Source organism: Chiloscyllium plagiosum, chromosome 11 (genome assembly GCF_004010195.1).
Source record: "Chiloscyllium plagiosum isolate BGI_BamShark_2017 chromosome 11, ASM401019v2, whole genome shotgun sequence".
Classification (NCBI taxonomy): domain Eukaryota; kingdom Metazoa; phylum Chordata; class Chondrichthyes; order Orectolobiformes; family Hemiscylliidae; genus Chiloscyllium; species Chiloscyllium plagiosum.
The window spans coordinates 77,034,985-77,055,110 of NC_057720.1; the positions used below are offsets into that span (position 1 = coordinate 77,034,985).

Here is a 20,126-nt window from a genome sequence, read left to right on the forward strand (position 1 = left end):
TCCATCTCTGAATAGTCATAGTTCCACTGAGGAAGAGCTAAAGAAGAACAAATCCAGCCTATGAAGGAAGATTTACACCTCCACTCGCTTTTGTTTGACAAAAGACAGCCAAGAGGGAAAAAGCTTAAGGTCTTTAAAAATTCAATAATTTATATGACTGCATGCAGTGTTTGGTTCCCCACACCAAAAGAAGGACAATCTATTGAGAACCTCCAGCAAAATCAGCAAATGCTTTATAAATGGATTAAATACTTTAAAAAATGCCAACTGATGAGTAGTTAAGCATAATAAATAAGGAATTCAAACTACATATTGATAATCAAAATGTAGACTAAAATAGCTTCAATGTTGGTGAGAGCATAGAAATGCCAATTTGGAAAAAAGAATCTTTTCGGGTTGGAATGATATAAATTATAAATCTGGACTGACAATTTTAAGTCCTCTCTCTACAGTTGCAAAAGGTTAGAGTAAAATCTTCATATACTTTAACCTCAGTTTTTATTTAACTCTGTCAATTAAATTAATTAGACAAAGTACACAATATATAGGGCAGATTGCACACTGGTTTTGGTACTTAAGAATTTTCATTTCATAATTTAGAAAAAAGAAACTATTTGTTATCCATTCATCAGAGGACAAGAACAATGAGATGACAATATTGAATGGGAATCAGTTGTTACTTTGATGAATTTTATCTTGATAAAGAAGAGGAAACAACCTGATAGACCATTTAGCTTGGGAGATATGTTTCCTACTCTTACAGAATAAATATGCTTACTTATAACAAAATAAAAGAATTTAGAGATTATTAACTTTTTATTTGCAGTATTTATAGTCAATACAACTTTCAAAAGAATCAAAAAATTCAAATCATATTATCTTGCAACAATTAAAAGAAATCCAGCAATGAAAAGATGCAATATTTTACCTGGAAATTAAGTCTATTCTCAGTAGTTTCCCTCATAATTCAGGGAATACTATCAAATTGTCCCTGCATTCACCTATACATATACATAATAAGTTAAAGGTGGTCTGCACAATGCAATTATGAATAACAAATACAATTGCACTAAAACATAGTTACAACACAAAAATCAACAAATTCCTTAAATATACAAGTATTTTTACAATCTTTAAAAAGATCTTGGTGGTATTTTCACACCACATCACTAGGGTCACAGAAGTATTCACATCAGACTCCAGGCTTTGTGTAGCCTTTGAATTCTTCTCCAGTGCCATACCTATCTTCCTATCTCTCAGATCTGCATAGCCTGCCTGAACTGGCGAGTGAAGACATAGGGGAAGAAGCCCACACCGCTTGGATGAACCGCGAAAAAATAAAAAATAAACCTTTCACCTTGAATGTCATACTGGTAAATCAAAAGCCTGCACTACAGATTTTGTAAGCAACCAGTTTCCCATGGCAATGGGCCAAGGTTAGGGGTTTACAACAAAGGTGAGGAAAAACAATGTATAAAACAAAACCCAAGCCAAATTCCTCCATGTTGTTGGAGGCCAAGGACAGCATGAGAGGGAGAGAGAAGGTTGTACAAATATACAGTTGCAGACATATTGCAAACAAAATGAAGGTTCAAATACTGTACAAAGGGGTAAAAAGTAACCATGGTTAGATTTCCACAGCATGTGGATAATTTTAATTGGGTCAATAATGGGTACACATTAAACTACAATGTAAGAAAGGGGTTAACCTTGATTATGGCTATGAATATAACCCATTTCAATTTGGATTTTCTCTAGGTGATCTCAACAGGACTTGAACGGATCTGCAGACCAACAATCTATGACTGTGGGGAAGAACAGAGAAAAAACTGTATAAACACTAAAGTTTTACAAGAAAAGCAAAATGCTGCACTTGTTGGAAATCTGAAACAAACACAAAAAAAGGCTGGGGAAATTTAGCAGGTCTAGTAGCATCTGTGGAGAGAAAAAGAGTTAATGTTTCAAATCTAGTTTGACTGCTTCAGCATAGGAGTCAGACAAGACTCAAAATATTAACTCTGTTTTGCTTTCTACAGATGCTGCCAGACCTACTGAGTTTCTCCACCATTTCCTGTGTATGTTAAAGTTTTATAACATGTTCCTACATAATCTTCTGATGCTCGATCAAATAAATATGGCCAAACAATAAATTACTCAAATGGGCTGTTACTCCTGCTTTATTAAATGTCACCATTCACAAAGGCTTTATACACAGACCAAAACAATACATTTCTGCTAACAAAAAATCATTGAGCAGAAATGTGTTTCACTGTGTAAATATGAAATTACAGGTCAATGCGATTTTAAAGAAAGTACCTACTGTTTTACATACTTTAGCAGAGCAATAAATTGTTGTCTCTCTTTTACAGTTATGAACATGCATATATTAATTATTTTAGAAGCCAGAATTATCAGCTTATTAATTCTTCTAAGTCTACTTAATGTACTCGTCATGCGCAGGACTTACATTTGCTTAAAACACATTTTAAGGGAATAAGTTTTTCTATTCCAGAATAGGTGTTGTGGATCAAATGTTCATCCCATGCAAATAAAACAGGATGACATTTTCCACTCACCTGGATGTCTAAGCTACTACAGTCAATACAGATGTTGGTAAATGCCAAAGCTCCACTGACATTGAGGATCGGAAATTTCCAGCACTTGTGATCAGTCTAGGCTGACTGTACTGAATACTTTTGGTGCTGACCTTTAATAAGTCAGTGTAGTTATCTCAAGACAGCAATACTAAGCCATTCAGTTCATAGAATCTCTACAGCATGGAAGCAGGCAATTCGGCCCATCAAATTCAAAGAGCATCCCACCCAGACTCACTCTATCCCCGTAACGCTTGATTTCCTACGTTTAACTCACCCAACTGACACTATGGGACAATTTAGCATGGCCAATCCACCTAACGTGCACAACTTTGGACTGTGGGAGGAAACTGGAACATCCGGAGGAAGCCCACACAGAAACAGGAAGAATGTGCAAAGCCCACCCAGACTGTTGCTGAGGGCTGGAATTGAACCAGTAGCCACTGAGCTATGTTTCTTCTTGGGTTGCCTTGAAAGCAATTAAAAGAAGTTAGGCATATTTCACAAAAAGTGGATTGGAAAAAGACTGAAACTGGGCACAGGAACTGCTATCAGCCCCCATGGCTATATATTGGGAGTCTCTTGCCTGGCAAGAAGCATTCAAAATGCAGTCTTGAAATAAAATCCTGTGAAACTGATTTCCTTTGAGAGTTGTCTCACCCGCATTGCCAAAATGTAATGATTGTTTGCAGGTTAACGCTAATGCTTGCTACTAATTTCTGCATACAAAAGTAAATAGCATATTATTTTTAAAAGAAGCATCACTTCTACAACTCCTGACTGCTCCAATGCTATCATGAAGCTTGATTTTGAATGCCTCCTTTAAGCTGTGCTGCTCAGGGTGGTTTAAGTGATTGTGTGCCTGAGTGATTGTGTATGGATTCCATTTTATGCTCCTCACTAAGGACTACGTCATTTTGTTGTATACAGTAGTCATACAAAAATCTCACATCTTAATGGCAGTAAGTTTAAATAACTGCAACCCTGATTTATTTTCAACTGTTCTGAAATGTCATTAGTGACTATCACCTTTTGTTCAACACTTGTAACAGGTAAAATTATTAAAAGTGCATTGGAAACAAAGTATAGAATCATTTTCTCAAACTATGCTGAATTGTATCCTTTTTGGAATTTGATTTACCACACAAACCAACCCCTCAAATAAAAGATACATTTGTAAGCATTCAATGAGGAAGTCCACTGATGCACAACTTGCATTTTACTTGGCTACTTTCCAGAGTACTTGATTTTCTTGGTCTCCAAATCCATATGTTTCTTTTGACTTACATTTCAAAACCTGCAATGCCTCAAGGTAATTGGTTCAGCTTAGAAATTAATGCAGTGTAGTCTGTGCTGCCAATTCATCCACACTAAGAGACTAACCAACAGGCATAGTAATTAAATAAAGAAAACCCCATTGTATCAAGTCTAATTTATTAAAAGCCACTGTTTTGAAATTAAAATAGCATGTAAAGATGATGATACATCAGCGATCATCAGACCACTGGTTCAGGTTCTGAATTACTTATCCTGCGCTTTGAACAGACAATTGTAGCAAATCAAGGAAGAATTGAAGGAATTTATGTTTTTAAAACAGCAGACAAAATGAGCATGTAATTGGCTGCACACCTTAGCTTTAAGTCCCATTGCACTATACCCGGCAGCAAGTCTAGCTAGATTATTTCTCAGTCATGATTATGTTTCCAGCCATACCTTCTAGAGCAAGGGGACACTAAAGCTCTGCTTAACTGCAAACATATTTGATCACCAACATCAACATCAAAATTGAACTAGCTATTTTCAAACATTAAACTTTGAAAACAGCACAGCAAATGACAGAACACATCTATAACATAAGGCTTTAAGATCTGAAAAAGGTGACTTTTCACAGATGGTCACATGGCAGGTGATCAGTGGTATGATCTTTTAAAAGAATATTAGTTGAAGCTTATTTTCCTCCCAATGTCAAAAGCAAAACAAAGAAATTCCCCACTTCTCCAAGACGGATATAAGTGAATCCAGTTAGCGAACTGCAATCTGGCTGGTGTTTCAGGCTTTTTTGTTATCAAACTTTTTTGTGAAAAACCAAACGAATTTTGAAAATTTTTGAGCACAAAGAAGGGTTTCAAATAATATACTAGAATAAAACAGCACTCAAAGTAAAAGGGTTTGACAGTCAGAAAAAGGTTTCACGTAATTTATTATAAACTAGTCCATATATTCTCTTTATATTGTGCATGAATGAATAGATTCTACATAGAGATAGGATACTGTGCAAAAAAAAACAGTGACTCTTAGGTGTAGAATCTACTTAATCTTCCTTTACCTCCAACCATATACTTCATATGCTTCTCTAATAGTTTATTGGACTACTTTATCACCTGGTTCTGCATTGAACCACAGAAAGTGCAAGGTTTCATCCAGGATTATACAAAGTTAGCCAGGAAAGAAGCTTGGGCAGAACAATTAGCCTTAGTACCCTTTGGAATGGGGAGGGTGGAGAGAAGTAGTCAAGATTGCCCCATATGATCCAACCGCAAGAACCACATAAATGCTCAGGTTGAGAGAGGATAGGATTTAGCTTTACTGTATTGTGGTATAACGATATTTACTCACCAACTGAACTTTTGTTTAAGCTGGCGAGGGGGCTGCTATATCTGTGGAACCCATACTCCAAATGTGAACCAGTGTCCCTCACAGTAAACTAGAGGGAAAATTGTTCACACTATTTAGGTAGCCAATAGCAGGGAAGGGACAAAAATCAATACATCAGAAATAAAATAGACTTCTTTCTTGTAGACAGCAGCTTTATAATGCATTGGTCCCGTTCTAGGCAGGCACTCATCACACTGACTGCCCATAAATATTTTTCTTCGGTAAAAGACAGATAGAAATATACTTCCTGTTTACAATAACTGGGATATTTTACGTATATCTCCAGTAGTTTCTCGAGATTGAGGCAGTAACTTTCCTGTGGATGGATGCTGTGCGTGACTCGTCATCAGGAGCGATTCTTCAAAATTACAGGTACTGCAAGAATATAGAAAATTGCTTGTTAATAAAATATTAACACCAACTTAGAAACACTTGCTGACAACAGTCCCATTGCCCAATAGAAATCTTAACTCCCAGTAAATGTGGACAGTGGCTCTTCAAAACAATGAGAAAAACAGAATTTAAAGAATCCATTTTGTATTCTGATATATTTCATTTCCCCCAAATTAAACTGCGCTTTGATGGAATGCCAGATAATTAATTTTATCTTGCTTATTTAACATTTTTCCAAGAAAGTGCCTTTCCTCACCATCAGCTGATATATGAATTGCAGACTTAAATCATTCTTAGAATGCAACTCAAATGATTAGGTATTTTAGATAACAGATGGGATGCAATAAAGGAGAAGGTATTGTATAGCTAAGAGTGTGATGCACAGAGCATTGGGAATCAGGATTCTCATTCTTGATTCTACCAGAATATTGGGAGTTAATTAACATGGTCCCCCTTGATTCATATACTCCTGTACATAAATACATAGTACAGCTGAAGAAGAATTCCAACTGGAACCTGATGGCACAGAACGTGAGAGGCTGCTTTTATTTTTAAGTTGATAAACATACTTACTGATAATGACTAACAAGACAATTACAACGACCACCGCTATGATGACCTTCATCTGAAAGGAAAAAGTTAACAAAGTAAAAAAAAGCACAACACAATCTTTCCTGCACCTCTGTTTAAGAGCAATACCTGTAAACACAAATATAATTTGTGCCCGATTTAGGTACTGTGTATTGAGCCATGGTCTTAACTTCACCTTCTGCAGTTGCATCTTTTGAGAATCAGATTTTTAGTTCTGGAATGTAGTGTTTAGTTAGATTTGGGTTTAGAAAACACTGTTGTATAAGTAGACCAAAGATCAACTAGAATGGAAGCATTACTGTTGTATGCCTTTGAATAGATATATCAACTTATAAATTAAGAGAAGTGCATTTATAACAAAAACGTCAACATAAGTGTATGATTTTACTAAGCCTCCTGCATCCCTGCTATACTACTCTTTCTAGCAAAAGAAAGAACTTGCATTTAAGTAGTATCCTTCACGACTGCAGGATATGCCAGTGCTTTAGTAGAAAATATGGCAATATTTCGCACTCAAAAAGCTTCCACATCAATAATATAGTAGCAATCACAATGTAGACTTTAACTGATGTCGGCAGAAGGGCTAAATGTTGGCCAGAACACTGGTAAGAACTCTGCTGCTCTTTGTTGAAAATAAGGTATGGGAGCTTAAAGGTCAAAATGTGAAGGGTGATGGTGGGTCAGGTTAACAGCTCATCTGAAAGAGTACTGCAAAATAAGTCTAGATTTTGTACTCAAGTTTCTGAAATTTAGTACTGGCCCCATTTGTGCAGCAATTTTAATAAAGCCGTGTTACAATTTAAGAAGTAAATTTAAAAAGCAAACACTTAAAACAAATAAATTAAATCAAAACACCCATTTGAAATTATAAAGTGCTCTGTGAAATCTATTTTTTTCTGCTTGATGTTCCATATGTTGAAACACAGCAACGTGTATTGAATTAAGGAATTCCTTCAAATTACAATGACATTATAGACCTGTGTTTTTAAATGATAATAGATGAGATCACTAGGTATTTGAACAAAATATAGTATTTAGAAATGAAACACATGAAGGCAGCTCACTGCAAGTAATAAATCATAAAGTTACTTCCTTTAGTTTCTATGCCAATTAGAATTATAGTTACATGGGTCTTTAGTGGCTTGATCTCCTCCGAAGATACATCAGTTAAATTATTTTTATTCATCAGTGACTACATTACTATGCAAAACTCCCAAATAACTAATGGTTCAAAACGCTTTAACAAAAGCGTTCTAAAATTACACAACCTGATGTGATAAATTAGAACTGTTTTGTGAAAAAATATGGGTGTCAAAAAGGAGTCATGATGATTAAGTTTTAGACAGCTTGTTTCAATGACTGTTAAATGAACCTTTTCATGTTCTTCAGGATTTACTGATCTTGGTGCCAGAATGATGCACAAAATAATGAAAGGCATCTCTCCAACGGTGAAGAAAAGGTCAGCTGCCTACCAAGTGCAACAGGAAATCATTTTCCGCATTTCACAAACCTCTAATCCAGTCGTGTACAACAATTACAAATAAGACAAAAATATCTCCCAATCATTCATTTTTCAAAAGCTGATTTTACAGTGAACTAATGAATTTATCTCTAACAACATTATTAGAAATTTCATTTCATATATCTTGACTGACATTGATTAGATCATAGAAGTTAAGAATTCCATGCTCACTTTGGTAGTTAGAAAACAGAGGCATACACCACAAAAGGGGGGTAAATAAATAAAATGGGATCAAATAGAAACAGAAATAGTGAAGATAAAATGAAATTAACAGCTGTTGTGGGAAAATGCAACAAGGAGGAACAGGTAGCAAGTCAATCCAAGAGTTAACATTTTGGTCTCATTTTATAAAAATGTACATAGCTGGTAAGACAGCAAAAAAACGTTCCAAATATTCAGGTTGCCTACTGTTGCCGTAACATTAATGTGTTTGTTTCAAGTGTGTGAGGTAGAGTCTTTCAAAATAGTTAACTCAGGAAAATTGCAATTTCTATTGAATTTTATCATTCTACAGGTAAAAGGCATTGTGTATTTGTTCAGCAATATTATGCGCTAAATTCAAGTATAAATAACTCTCATAAGTTTCGTACACCACTGTCCACTAGCAGCATACGTTTACTTGCTATAACACTAAGTTATAAATAGGAAATTTAGAGTAACAATGCTTTGAACTAAATTGGCTGTATCCTTATGAACGTTTCTGTTCACAAGAGGATTATATAGAAATAAATGCAGTAAAAACGTTTTCAAGAACAAGTTGTAAAGCTTTGGACTATTCCCCTTTACCCATTGCAAATGACTTGTATTTACTTAGCTTCTTTAATGGCAAAGACATTCCAATGAGAGAAGGTAGGGTATAGTCACAGAGGAGTCTGAAAATTTAACACATTTGAATATGTGAATAAATGAAAACCAGGGAGGTAAGTAGTTATAGACTAGCATGATTTAGCTTAGGAAATAGGATTGAAATAGGTGCAGGGTGAAACTTGAAGTGGGTCCCTACAAGTAGATCTAAATTTTTCAAGGACGAAAAAGGCAATGATGTTTTCATCAGAAAATTGTACACTAACTTTGGTAAAGAATAGCATTCCCTCTTTGTTTGCAGCCTGTTCACTTAGTTGTCTTGCACTTTTAAATGTTTTTGTGTGGATACACATGCACACAATGTTAAAGACAATATCTTGTAAGCAGCTGCTCAGTAACCTCCAGGTTGTAACTTCAAGAGAACTTTAATACAGAAGTAATAAATCTGAGAATCCAGAAACACAATTCAGTAAAAGTATGAAAGTAAGACCATAAAAAAATGTTAAGAGTTTTGGGGTTTATTTCCAGAGGAATAAATTACATTGTCAAAGGAGGGAATATCATGTTAAATTTCTAAAGAACCATGGATAGACTATATTTGGAGTGCTAAGCACAGTTCTGGTTTCCATGGTACAAAGGAGTACTGGAGCACTGCAGAAAGTACAGAAAAGATTTACAAGAATTAGGTTGACAGGTAGAAAGAAAGATTGAACAGGTTGGGACCATTTTTCTGGAAAAGGGAAAATTTAAATAAGTCTTTAAAATCATACAAGGCTGAACAGGATGGATTGAGACAAGCCTAAATTTGGCTGATTCCAGAATAAAGAAACTTTTGAATAAAATACTGCAGATGCTAGAAATCTGAAACAAATACAGAGAATGCTGGAGAAACTCAGCACAGGTATGACAGCATCTGTAGAGTCAGAAACAGATAACATCCAGTCTAGTAAGACACTTCTTCAAAAAGATGCAGAACCTATTATATCTGCTGAGTTTCTCCAACATTCGCTGCGCTTGTTTAAGGAAATCTCTGTTGGTATAGTTGTAATGTTGGAAATGTGACAGCAAATGTACACACAGCAAGCTCCCACAGCAACGTGATAATATTGAGTCAATTCTTTTTAGAATTTCGATTGAAAGAAAAATATTGGCTCGGAGATGAAGAATAATTTTTCTACTCTTCTTCAAAATTAGTTTGAGGAGATCTTTTATATTCACTTGAAAGCAGAGATGAAACTTCAGTTTCTTCGCAAGGTTTGTAGCTCAGGTTGAGGTTTAGGGTGTAGGTTTGCTCCCTGAGCTGTAGGTTTGATATCCAGACCTTTCATTACCTGACTAGGTAACATCATCAACACTGATGATGTTACCTAGCCAGGTAATGAAACGTCTGGATATCAAACCTACATCTCAGCGAGCAAACCTACACCCTAAACTTCAGTTTCTTGTCTCCTCAAAGTTGGCACCACCAACAATGCAACATTCTTTCAGTAATGGATTGAATCGTCAGCCTAGAATTTTATTCTCCATCACTCAAGTTGGACTTGAAGCTCTGATGAAGAGTTATCTAGACTCAAAACATTAACTTGCATGACCTGCTATAATCTCCATCATTTTTTGTTTTCAGTTGTTTTCAGCACAACCATTTGACTCAGAGGTGAGTATGCTTCAACTACCACATAAACCTGGCAAGTATAAACACTGCTGTAGATCAGTTGAGCTGTGATGTTGATGATTCGCCACAATTTGACCCATGGAGTTGTTTACAACATAACCTCTAGATAACAGGGTGAGACAACCCACATTCTAAACATACAGGGCTTTCACCGCTTTTATTATTAAAATAACTCAGTTTCACATTTAAAAGCCGCAGTGCACTTAGAGGCTAAACATTCTGAAAATCAGTTGTGTCATTTTTAGTGTCTAATTCAAACAAAATTTAAACAACAGTGGTTCTTTCAAAATTACTGAAATGTATTAAAAAGAGAAATTGTCTTACATTTAATTCACAAGACAGTTTAATCCTATTAAGTAACAAAAAGCACTTAAAATATTTTTATGTTCTGTATTACATTCCTTTCTGTAAATTAAAAACAAATATCAAATTCTTTGAAAGTTATTCTTTGCATAACTTACCCAAATACTGGAAACTTCAACAACTTAACAAAATTTTTCTATTTGCCATCTTGCTTGCAATTAAATTGGTTTCCATTACATATATTATATTTTTTAGATATATGCATCTGAATAGATAAGGTAAAACCTTCAAAACTTTATATCCTCCAAGGAAGGTTAACTGTAATTTTTCAAAATGCAGATTTTTTAAAATGTCCAGAAATATTATTCACATGGAATCACACATATCAAAATTGTTAATATCAAAGGTTGTTATCACAGTGACCTACACAAGAGTGCAGCCCTGTAGCTACATTGCTCAAATAGTTAATTCTGAACAGTCAAATCTGTTTTCATTAGTCTTTTTAGAAGTAGACATTGCCCTCTACCATCCATACCTGGTTCCAGAGCCTATAATTAAAGATTATTTATGTTGGGCCAATAAAGGTTTAAAACACTGGTTCATTTTTGGCTTATGGGCTCCTTTATAATTTCATAAGATTATATATATATATATATAAAACCAGATAAATGTATAGATAAAATGAAACTTGAGATATATGAATTATTTGAGGAAGTTAACTTAACCACAAACACTTGTCTTTAATTTGTTGCTTCACTGTATAATTTTGCCTAAGTGTATGCAAATGGTACCTAATAAAGAAATTCATCTCACACTAAATTCTATTTTCAAATACAACACAAAACAATATCCTGCTACAGACTGATTTAGGGAGGCGATGGCCTGGTATTATCGCTGGACTGCTATTCTAGAGACCCAGGTAATGGTTTTGGGTACCTGGGTTGAAATCCTGCCACAGCAGATAGCAGAATTTGAATTCAATATTTAAAAAAATCTGGAATGAAGAGTCTAAAAACGATCATGAGTCCATTGCTGACAGTCAGAAAAGCCCATCTGCTTCACTAACATCCTTTAGGGAAGGAAACTGCTGTCTTTGACTGGTCTGGCATGTGACTCCAGATTCATGGCAATGTTCTTGACTCTTAACTGCCCTGTGGACAATCAGGGATGGGCAGTAAATGCTCTTGCTTAGCCAGCGACACCTTCATCCAAATAATGAAAAAAAACCAATTGATTCCAGGAAATGTTACTCAGCTTTTTGCAGCATGTCTCTCTCAAATGGCTAATCCTCATATAATAGGTCATACTGTGAAGGTTGACAGTCAATGCAACTTCAATGGACATCAGGACTGCATTTTATTCCACCCTTAGCCAGGCGGAAATGTAACACGAGAAAAGATAACTTGATAAAGATCAGAAATTGGAAAGTTTCAAAACTGAACATTCTTTGTCTAACCTGTGGCTTTATTTGAAATAAATAATTATGCGGACTTCTATATGCTCAGGATGCTTCAAAACACTTTACAAATGAAGTACTTTTGAAGTGTGGTTATTAGTGTGATGTGGAATTGAATTTACAAAAGGTGAACAAAGGAGATAACTGGCCAGATCCTCTATTGTTTTGAGTTGGTGGAGAGATAAACGTCCAGGACGTCTGGGAGAATTTCCTTTATTTTCTTTGAATAGTGCCATGGTATCTTTAACATTTACTTGGGAGGGCAGTCTGCCTCTGAGTTTAATACCTTTGCTGAAAAACAGCACCACAGATTGTCACACACCGCAATGCAATTATGTTGCATCTTCGACTATCATGAATGGAAAATACTTTGTTGCCAAAAAATTTCCACATTACTGAAAACTCCATTTCCTTTTATGTGTGTATTGAAAGGTAACTTGACATGATGACACGAGTTACTTAATTATCCATTTACTTCATACAAATAGTGCACTCAATTATTTCAATGGATTCTTCCAAGTTCCTGAATCATTATTTAATAATTAGACATGCCAAAACAGATCAGGTTCAATGGTCAAAGGAAATGGGAGCGGTATTGTTTTTTCAAAGAGTAAAAACAAAGCAAAATAACACTAAGGAGGTTTCATGATGAATTCAAAATACATTCTGCAGCATAATTTTAGAACTTACCTTCTTTCAGCTACTCTGCTGTGCTGTTTTAAGACCATAAGATAGAGGAGTGGAAGGAAGGCCATTTGGCCCATCGAGTCCACTCCGCCATTCAATCATGGCTGATGGGCATTTCAACTCCACTTACCCGCATTCTCCCCGTAGCCCTTAATTGCTTGTGACATCAAGTATTTATCAATCTCTGCCTTGAAGACATTTAGCATCCCAGCCTCCACTGCACTCTGCGGCAATGAATTCCACAGGCCCACCACTCTCTGGCTGAAGAAATGTCTCCACATTTCTGTTCTGAATTTACCCCCTCTAATTCTAAGGCTGTGTCCACGGGTCCTAGACTCCTCGCCTAATGGAAATAATTTCCTAGCGTCCACCCTTTCCAAGCCATGTATTATCTTGTAAGTTTCTATTAGATCTCCCCAAAGAATGTTTTACTTAGAACTATACTAATACAAATACTTATCAACATACCTGGACATGCAACTAGCATGGGATGGGACAAAGGACTCTAAATTCTTTGGAGAGACCAAGTTTTCCTTTTAGTAAGCCCTGTGGCCTACGACTCATTATCCTAGCCTTCCCCAACGTTTGTCTCAACAATTATCTCCAGTCCAGTCACTTTCATACACCTGCAAACTTTCGACATCACTCACCTTACATTCTCTCCACCACATCTGACGCCGTAACTGCTTTGCTCTGTTACTGAAAACCGTGGCATTATCAGACAAACTTTCTGCAAAAGAAATTAAACAGGCCCAAGGCAGAATGTTTAAACACAAATGAAAAAGATTAAAAGCCTGTGAGTCAGTTTAAATCTGATCAATAATCCAAATTCACAATTAAACTATTGTTCGTCACAATGATGCCCACGCTTCAAGGAAGCCCTTCCAGTGAACCTGGAGGTTAGGTAATAGATAATAAATGCAGATCATGTACCACTTTAAAGTTAACTTTTATTCCTGCAATGTTTTTAACAAAAACAATGGAGAAAGATTAAAAATGAAAATTCTATTGGAATTGGAAACCCCATATCTGGTGTAGTGGTTGAAAGAGTCAAATTATGGACAGCCTCATGCCCAAATTGTTAAACTTGTCAAAGCCCCTCAATGTCCTCAGAGAATCCTATGATTGCAGCTATCTACAAAGCAATCTGTGTTGAATTCTGGGACTTTGTCTACAAAAGATAGGTAGAAAGAAAATCAAATGTTGATCATTGACTTTCAAAGACTGTAAAGTTGGACAGGTAATTGTTAGCTGGATATCCAGTAAAACCTGAAGGCAGGTGGAGGTAATGTTTTTGCCCCTAATTGTTCGGTTTTTTTTGTCTCTCAAGATCCAAAGACTGGATTTTGACAAAACCTGATAAGCAGATAGGGAAAAGCCCACAAAAAAACTGCTTAGCTTTTAATGGACATGCAGATTCAGATACTGGAATCTTAACGATCCCTTAAAATTGGGAGATAGGTCAAATTGACAGAAAAACAGAAATGGCTGTCAGATTGACAGCTGCTTTACTTAGAACATTATAGATTGCCTCATCAAGTGTGACAAATTCCACCACTGCAAGGAAAATAGGGGCAGAGCTTGCACAGCAATTTGTTCAATATAGATAAACCTGAAGTTTCCTCAACAAGATGATGATTCTAAGTAAAAATAATCTCAGCTTTGAAGTTACAAAGCATCAATGAGGAAGAAAATGTCTCAAGGAAGAGCTACGTAATTGTAATAACAATAAGTTAACACAGCAAAACAGAAGTATGCACTCTGCTGTGTGTTCCCTTGTTTATGCAAGTTGATATTTACTTACACTCCTCCCAAAAGAAAAACCCATCATATCTGAAGCTTATCACCATTATAATCTCACTATTACATTATTATACAAATTGAGGACAGTAGACTGTTTAGAACTCCTCTACCACAGTTCAGCTAATCGTCAATGAATAATTCAAACAGAAATAGCACAAGCAGTTTTCTAATGCTAGCTAAAGTAAAGTGCTTGAAATTATCCAGAGGCCAGATATCAAAATACAAGTTGATATATCTGGGTTCAGTACTTGCTACAGTTGGATTGAAGAGAAGTGTGGAAATGCTGCTCATGTTCCACAGTGGGCACTAGTGGAACACACAGTCTGTGGAACAATGCCCACACATTGACAAGCATCAGAGCAGTAATATGGGAGGTAGAAGCAGTTTTGATGACATGGGTGCTACACGATTCAGATAAAGAATAGGTCATTTAAAAGTTACTAAACCTCATGTCATATAGTTTCAAAAGGATACAGACAATAGTCATGGTGATTACAGATTTTCGAACAAATTTCTTCCTCAGTTTTTCCTAACAGTGCTTGCCGCATGTTGCATATTTTCTCAGCTGGGGAGGATAGAATAATCTGATCTATGATTAGCAAAATATTGGCCAATGTTTAGTTATTTTGACAGTTCACTTCACAATTGAGATCAGTCCTGTTTATTACAGGCAAACAATTTCATTTTGACTCAAACCAACAATTTTCTAAGACAATAAAACAGAAAATAGTGGAGAAATTCAACAGGTCTGGCAGCATCTGTGAAGAGAGAAACAAAAAAGTTCAGAAGAAGAGTTATATTGGTCTTGAAACATTCATTGAGTCTCTACCCATACTCGTTGCTGCCAGAGCTAAGGAGTTTCTCCAGTACTTCCTGCTTTTAGTTCAGATTTCCAGTACTTTGTTTGTAATGTTCAATGGCAAGTTTGCATGTTCATAGCCTTTTGAATCATGTAACTGGCAATATGACAGCAGGTCTTATGCTTTGGGCTGTCAGAACATCTCTAAATTACAACAGCAATCCAAGATAAATTCTGGTATTAATTAACTGACTAATTAATACAAGCTCTTTACATAGTTTACACTTTATGTATCCTATTGCACACATAAAAACCATTTGAACCTAAGTGAACACTTCTTTAGAGAAGAAAAGACATTTTGGATAGATTCAACTAATGTGGAGACCTTTGAAAGATAACTAGTGGATTGCCAATGCTAAACTATCCCATCCATGGCGTGATGAGCAATTGATGTGGCTAACACAACTATGCAAAAATAGGTATGCTTGACTGTTCTGAAACAAACAGGTCATTATCTTCCAACCTCCGTTCAGGTAAATAGCATTTATTAGTTTAACTTCATCACAATTTCAATAGTTCTCTTTGCCAGGCAACATAAATCAACAATATCTTATTCAGAATCTACACTAAACATTGTTTACAGTAAAGTGAAGTGAAAAACATGCATTTCTTTCCTTTTCCAGATTGAAGAATCATTTATCCATATATTTTCTCATTCTCAAAATAGGGATTAAATCCCATCACTTAAGATTTACAATCTAAATGGTTTAGCTGTTGCTTAAATTCAAATAAAAAATCATTTCAATTATTGTTCATTTCTGTTCATCATAAGTCACAGTGCTTTTCCATTTGTTATTACAGCAATAACTTTGTAAATATCGCATCTGAAGAGGAGAAAACTTGACAACTTGCCATCAAATAACAACCTAACTGGACTTTTTGGTGGTGGGAGACATGGCCTCTGTGATGCATTGCTTTTTGACGGGCTAAATACATCTGATAAAGTTCACACAAAAGGTTACAAAGCAACACCAAAGCTGCAGACCTTCACTGTATATTTTGGGAATTAATACTAAAGTGGCTGAAGGGTATAAAAACAATGGGCATTTGTTACAGAAGTAATATTGATGGTGGAATTGGTGAGAAGCTATGAATGGGCAAGGGCTCATATTAGGGCTGTTCCTATGCAGGAATGCGACAAATTAGTTAAGTTCAGAAGTAGCAGCAAACAAGCTCAAATACGGAGATTTACCTAAATTATTCCAAGACAAAAAGGGTTAACTTACGATGGCCAGTTCACAGAGTAGTATTATAAATGGTTACAGCGCAGAAGGAAACCATTTAGTCCACCGAGTACATGCTAGCTCACTGCAACAACCATTTAGCTGGTTTATTCACCATCCTTTTCCATATGGAATGGAATTGTTTTCCTTTCAGCTGTTTACTCAATGCTTTTTTGAAACAAAGATCTATACTCCCTCCACTGTCCTTTTAAGTAGTCAATTCCAAATTGTAACCACTTGCTGTGCAAAAAAGGTTTTGCTTTCTCTCTCTTGCCGATTTTTTAAAATCTTTCTTCTGGCTGACAAGCCTTTCACCGATAGGAATAATTTCTTTCTCCAACTATCTTGACTTTGTGATTTTGAAAAGATTTATCAAAAATTCACAACTTTCTTTTCTCTTCAACCGCAGCTTCACCAATATATTCACTGAACTGAAGGTCCTCATCTCTGAAACCACTCATAAATAAGTCTGGAACCCTTCCCAGAGCCTTCAATTCCCCCTAAAGTGCACTGTGCAGGGATTTGGGGGGGGGGGGGGGGGGGGGGGGAGTTGGAGAACACTTTTTTCCGGTGGAGACCAAATCAAGGTTTTGTAAAGGCTTCTCATAATTTCCTTGCTTTTGTACGTTTTAGAACACTCAAGATCCTGTTTATCTTTTCAACTGCTTTCACAACTTGTTCTGCAACTATCAAAGGCAGTGGAAATCTGCAACTCTTGCCCCAAAAAGGCAATGGGTCCTGAAGATAAATTGAAATTTCTGTTACTGAATTTAACAGATTTTTTTTTTTCAGTTAAGGGTTTTAAGGAAAATTGATCAAAGGTATGTAGTTGGGAGTTGAGGTACAGATCAGTCATGACTTAATTACATGGTAGAAAAGGCCTGATAAACTGAATGCCTATTCACATTCTTACAAACACTGCATTTACTTGCATATATATCTGTCATTTACCTGTCATTCACGCTCCACTTCAGCTTAAACACATGTTATGAAAGGATATTTTCCATGTAATATGTAAGAAACTACTTAGTTTCGAGTTAGATGTGAAAGGTCTGGACCCCCACAGCATCCTACTCCTAATTTGGTACTAAGGTAACTAGTTTAAGAGGCAAACAGTGTGTTATATCAGTGCAGTGAGGGAATTACACCAGAAATTAAAACTAAGGCACTTTTATCAATATGAAACAGGTACTTAAATGATGAATTAACTTACTGCTGTATCTTAAACACCTCACCAAATTGAAGTGTAAATAAAATAAGCAACTTGCTTTACCAGATTTGTCTTGTAGTTCATCAAGTCGTTCCCCGCGTTCAATCACTCGAGTGATGTTCTCCTGCATCACATCAATAACTTCATCCACTTGAGTCTGGACACTAACAAAATAAGAAAAATCATTAATTCTCAATTACTTCAAAGTTTCTTAAAACTGGCCTTCTGTTAGTAATATCTATGCACCTTTTGTTTCCACCATCCCCTGACTCCCACTTCATTTGTGACCAGAAGACCACTGAACTTCTTTCCAGTATGTAATCCTAGATTGCTGATTAGTTATGGAATTAACCACCTACATACCAATTAAGAATAACATTTTTGAAGACAAAATTACTTGGATATTTGCAAATGGCAAACATTCAAATTTACCTTACATATTACATTACTTAACAAGATTAACTTTCATGGTGGTGCAAGCACAGCAGTATATTGTAAGCCATTATTTTGCTACACCATTATTAGCTCATTCACTACTCACTGGCACTTCATGACATCACAAGTCAGTCACTGCACTTAGTAATTACTTAAAACGTGTTTGAACTGAATCTAGCTAACAAATGTTTCTCCAGAAGGAAAACAAAGAAACAACACAAATAAATGTAAAATACTGTCAGTTGATTTTTCGATGATCTTCAATAATAAAGCTGATCTCAAAACACTGGTGGCTAGTCAATTCTCACTGTATAAAGGTGGGAAAACATAAACACTGAATTAGCTGGATGATTCCAGTTTAATTCATAAATTACCAGTGTCTTGCTCAACGGCCACACTTCTGAAGTTACTGGAATGGCACATTCAATATCAAACAGCATGAATTAGATCTTTTCTTCTCGCTATTTAGATTCCACCATATTTTGTGTTGCAATTTGCTACAAATAACAATGAGCATTGACACTGCGTGTCAATAGCATACCTGGGATCTCACGAATATAGTGATCAATGATTTTTTTAAATGAGAAAAAAAGTAACAATGAACAGAGGGAAAGGAAAATGGTGAATCAGAAAAAGAAATAAAAGGAAGGGAAAGATGGACTTAGAATGAAAACAATAACAAAAAAGAACAAGAATACTTTTTTAAAAATTAGCTACAGAATCTTGTACTTTTGTTGCGTTTAGAAAATGGTGTATTGGCGATCAATCCTGATTAAATGAGTACATAAGATTAGGCCAGGAGCAACACCAGGCATACCTAAAAATCCGATGAAGGTACCACACATGACTGACTACTTATGTGCTGAATAACACAAGTAGGACTTGACAGACAGTGCTAAGCGATTCCATAATCAATGGGATCAGACTTAAGATGTGCAGTCTTGCTACATACAATATGGATGGTGATAGACAATTAAACAAATCAATGAAGGAAGAAGCTTCACAAATGTCCTAAAAAAAATGATGGAGTCCAAAACAACAGTGCAAAAGACATGGTGGAAGTATTTGCAACAATCTTCAGCCAAAAGTGTTGAGTAGGTAATACATCTCTTCTGGAGCAGCCCAGCACAGATGCAGTCTTCAGCTAATTCAAGCCAGTCCATATGATATCAAGAAATTGCTGAAGTCACTGGATTCTGTAAAGGCGATAGACTCTGACAAATGCCAGTAAGATTGCTAATAACGTGTTCTGAAACTAGCAGTACCTGTAACCAAGTTGCTCCATAACAATTACGACAGTCATTCATCTGTCCCATACAGAACGCAGTCACTTACTGCCCCATCTGTCTCCTTGCAATCACCAGTAAATTGATGAAAAGGGCATCAACACTACTATGAAGCAGCACTCACTTAACAATAACCTGCTAAGTAATGCTTATTTGAGTTCCACCAGTTTCACTCAGCTCCTGTCCTCATGTCAGCCTCACATTCTGCCAAAACAACTGAATTCTAGGGGGAAATTGGTGGTGACATCTGTTAAGATCAAGATAACGTTGGACCAAGTATGGCTTCAAGCAGCCTGGTAAAATTAAAATTAGTGGGAATCAGGAAAAACACTCCACTGGTTGAAGTCATACCTCGCACAAAGGAAGGCTGCCTCTTTAGAGGTTGACAAAGTTAAAAATCGGACATCAGATTATAGTCCAACAGGTTTATTTGGAAGCACTAGCTTTCAGACTGCTGCTCCTTCATAGGTAGCTGTGGGGCACGATCAAAAGACACAGAATGTACAGCAAAAGATTACAGTGTCATGCAACTAAAATGATACATTGAACAAAACTAGGTTGCTGTTCAATTTTGCCACAATTCACTGGGTCCTTTTAAAGGAATTAGATTACTTACAGTGTGGAAACAGGCCC

General features: G+C 36.0%; 1 protein-coding gene across 4 annotated transcripts in view; it reads right to left on the bottom strand.

Moving 5' to 3' along the window:
* Positions 1–797: 797 nt before the first annotated feature.
* Positions 798–20,126, bottom strand: part of vamp4 (vesicle-associated membrane protein 4) — a 58,106-nt gene continuing 38,777 nt past the window's right edge. For 3 of the 4 annotated variants that reach the window (XM_043699876.1, XM_043699875.1, XM_043699874.1), the window contains exons 5-8: positions 17,836–17,936; positions 13,328–13,407; positions 6,216–6,267; positions 798–5,624 (exon numbers count right to left, since the gene is read on the bottom strand). In XM_043699876.1, coding sequence (XP_043555811.1) covers positions 5,596–5,624; positions 6,216–6,267; positions 13,328–13,407; positions 17,836–17,936 — 262 coding nt within the window. In that variant the 3' untranslated portion in view covers positions 798–5,595. The remainder of the gene's footprint in view (positions 5,625–6,215; positions 6,268–13,327; positions 13,408–17,835; positions 17,937–20,126) is intronic. The other variant, XM_043699877.1, reaches the window with a different exon arrangement.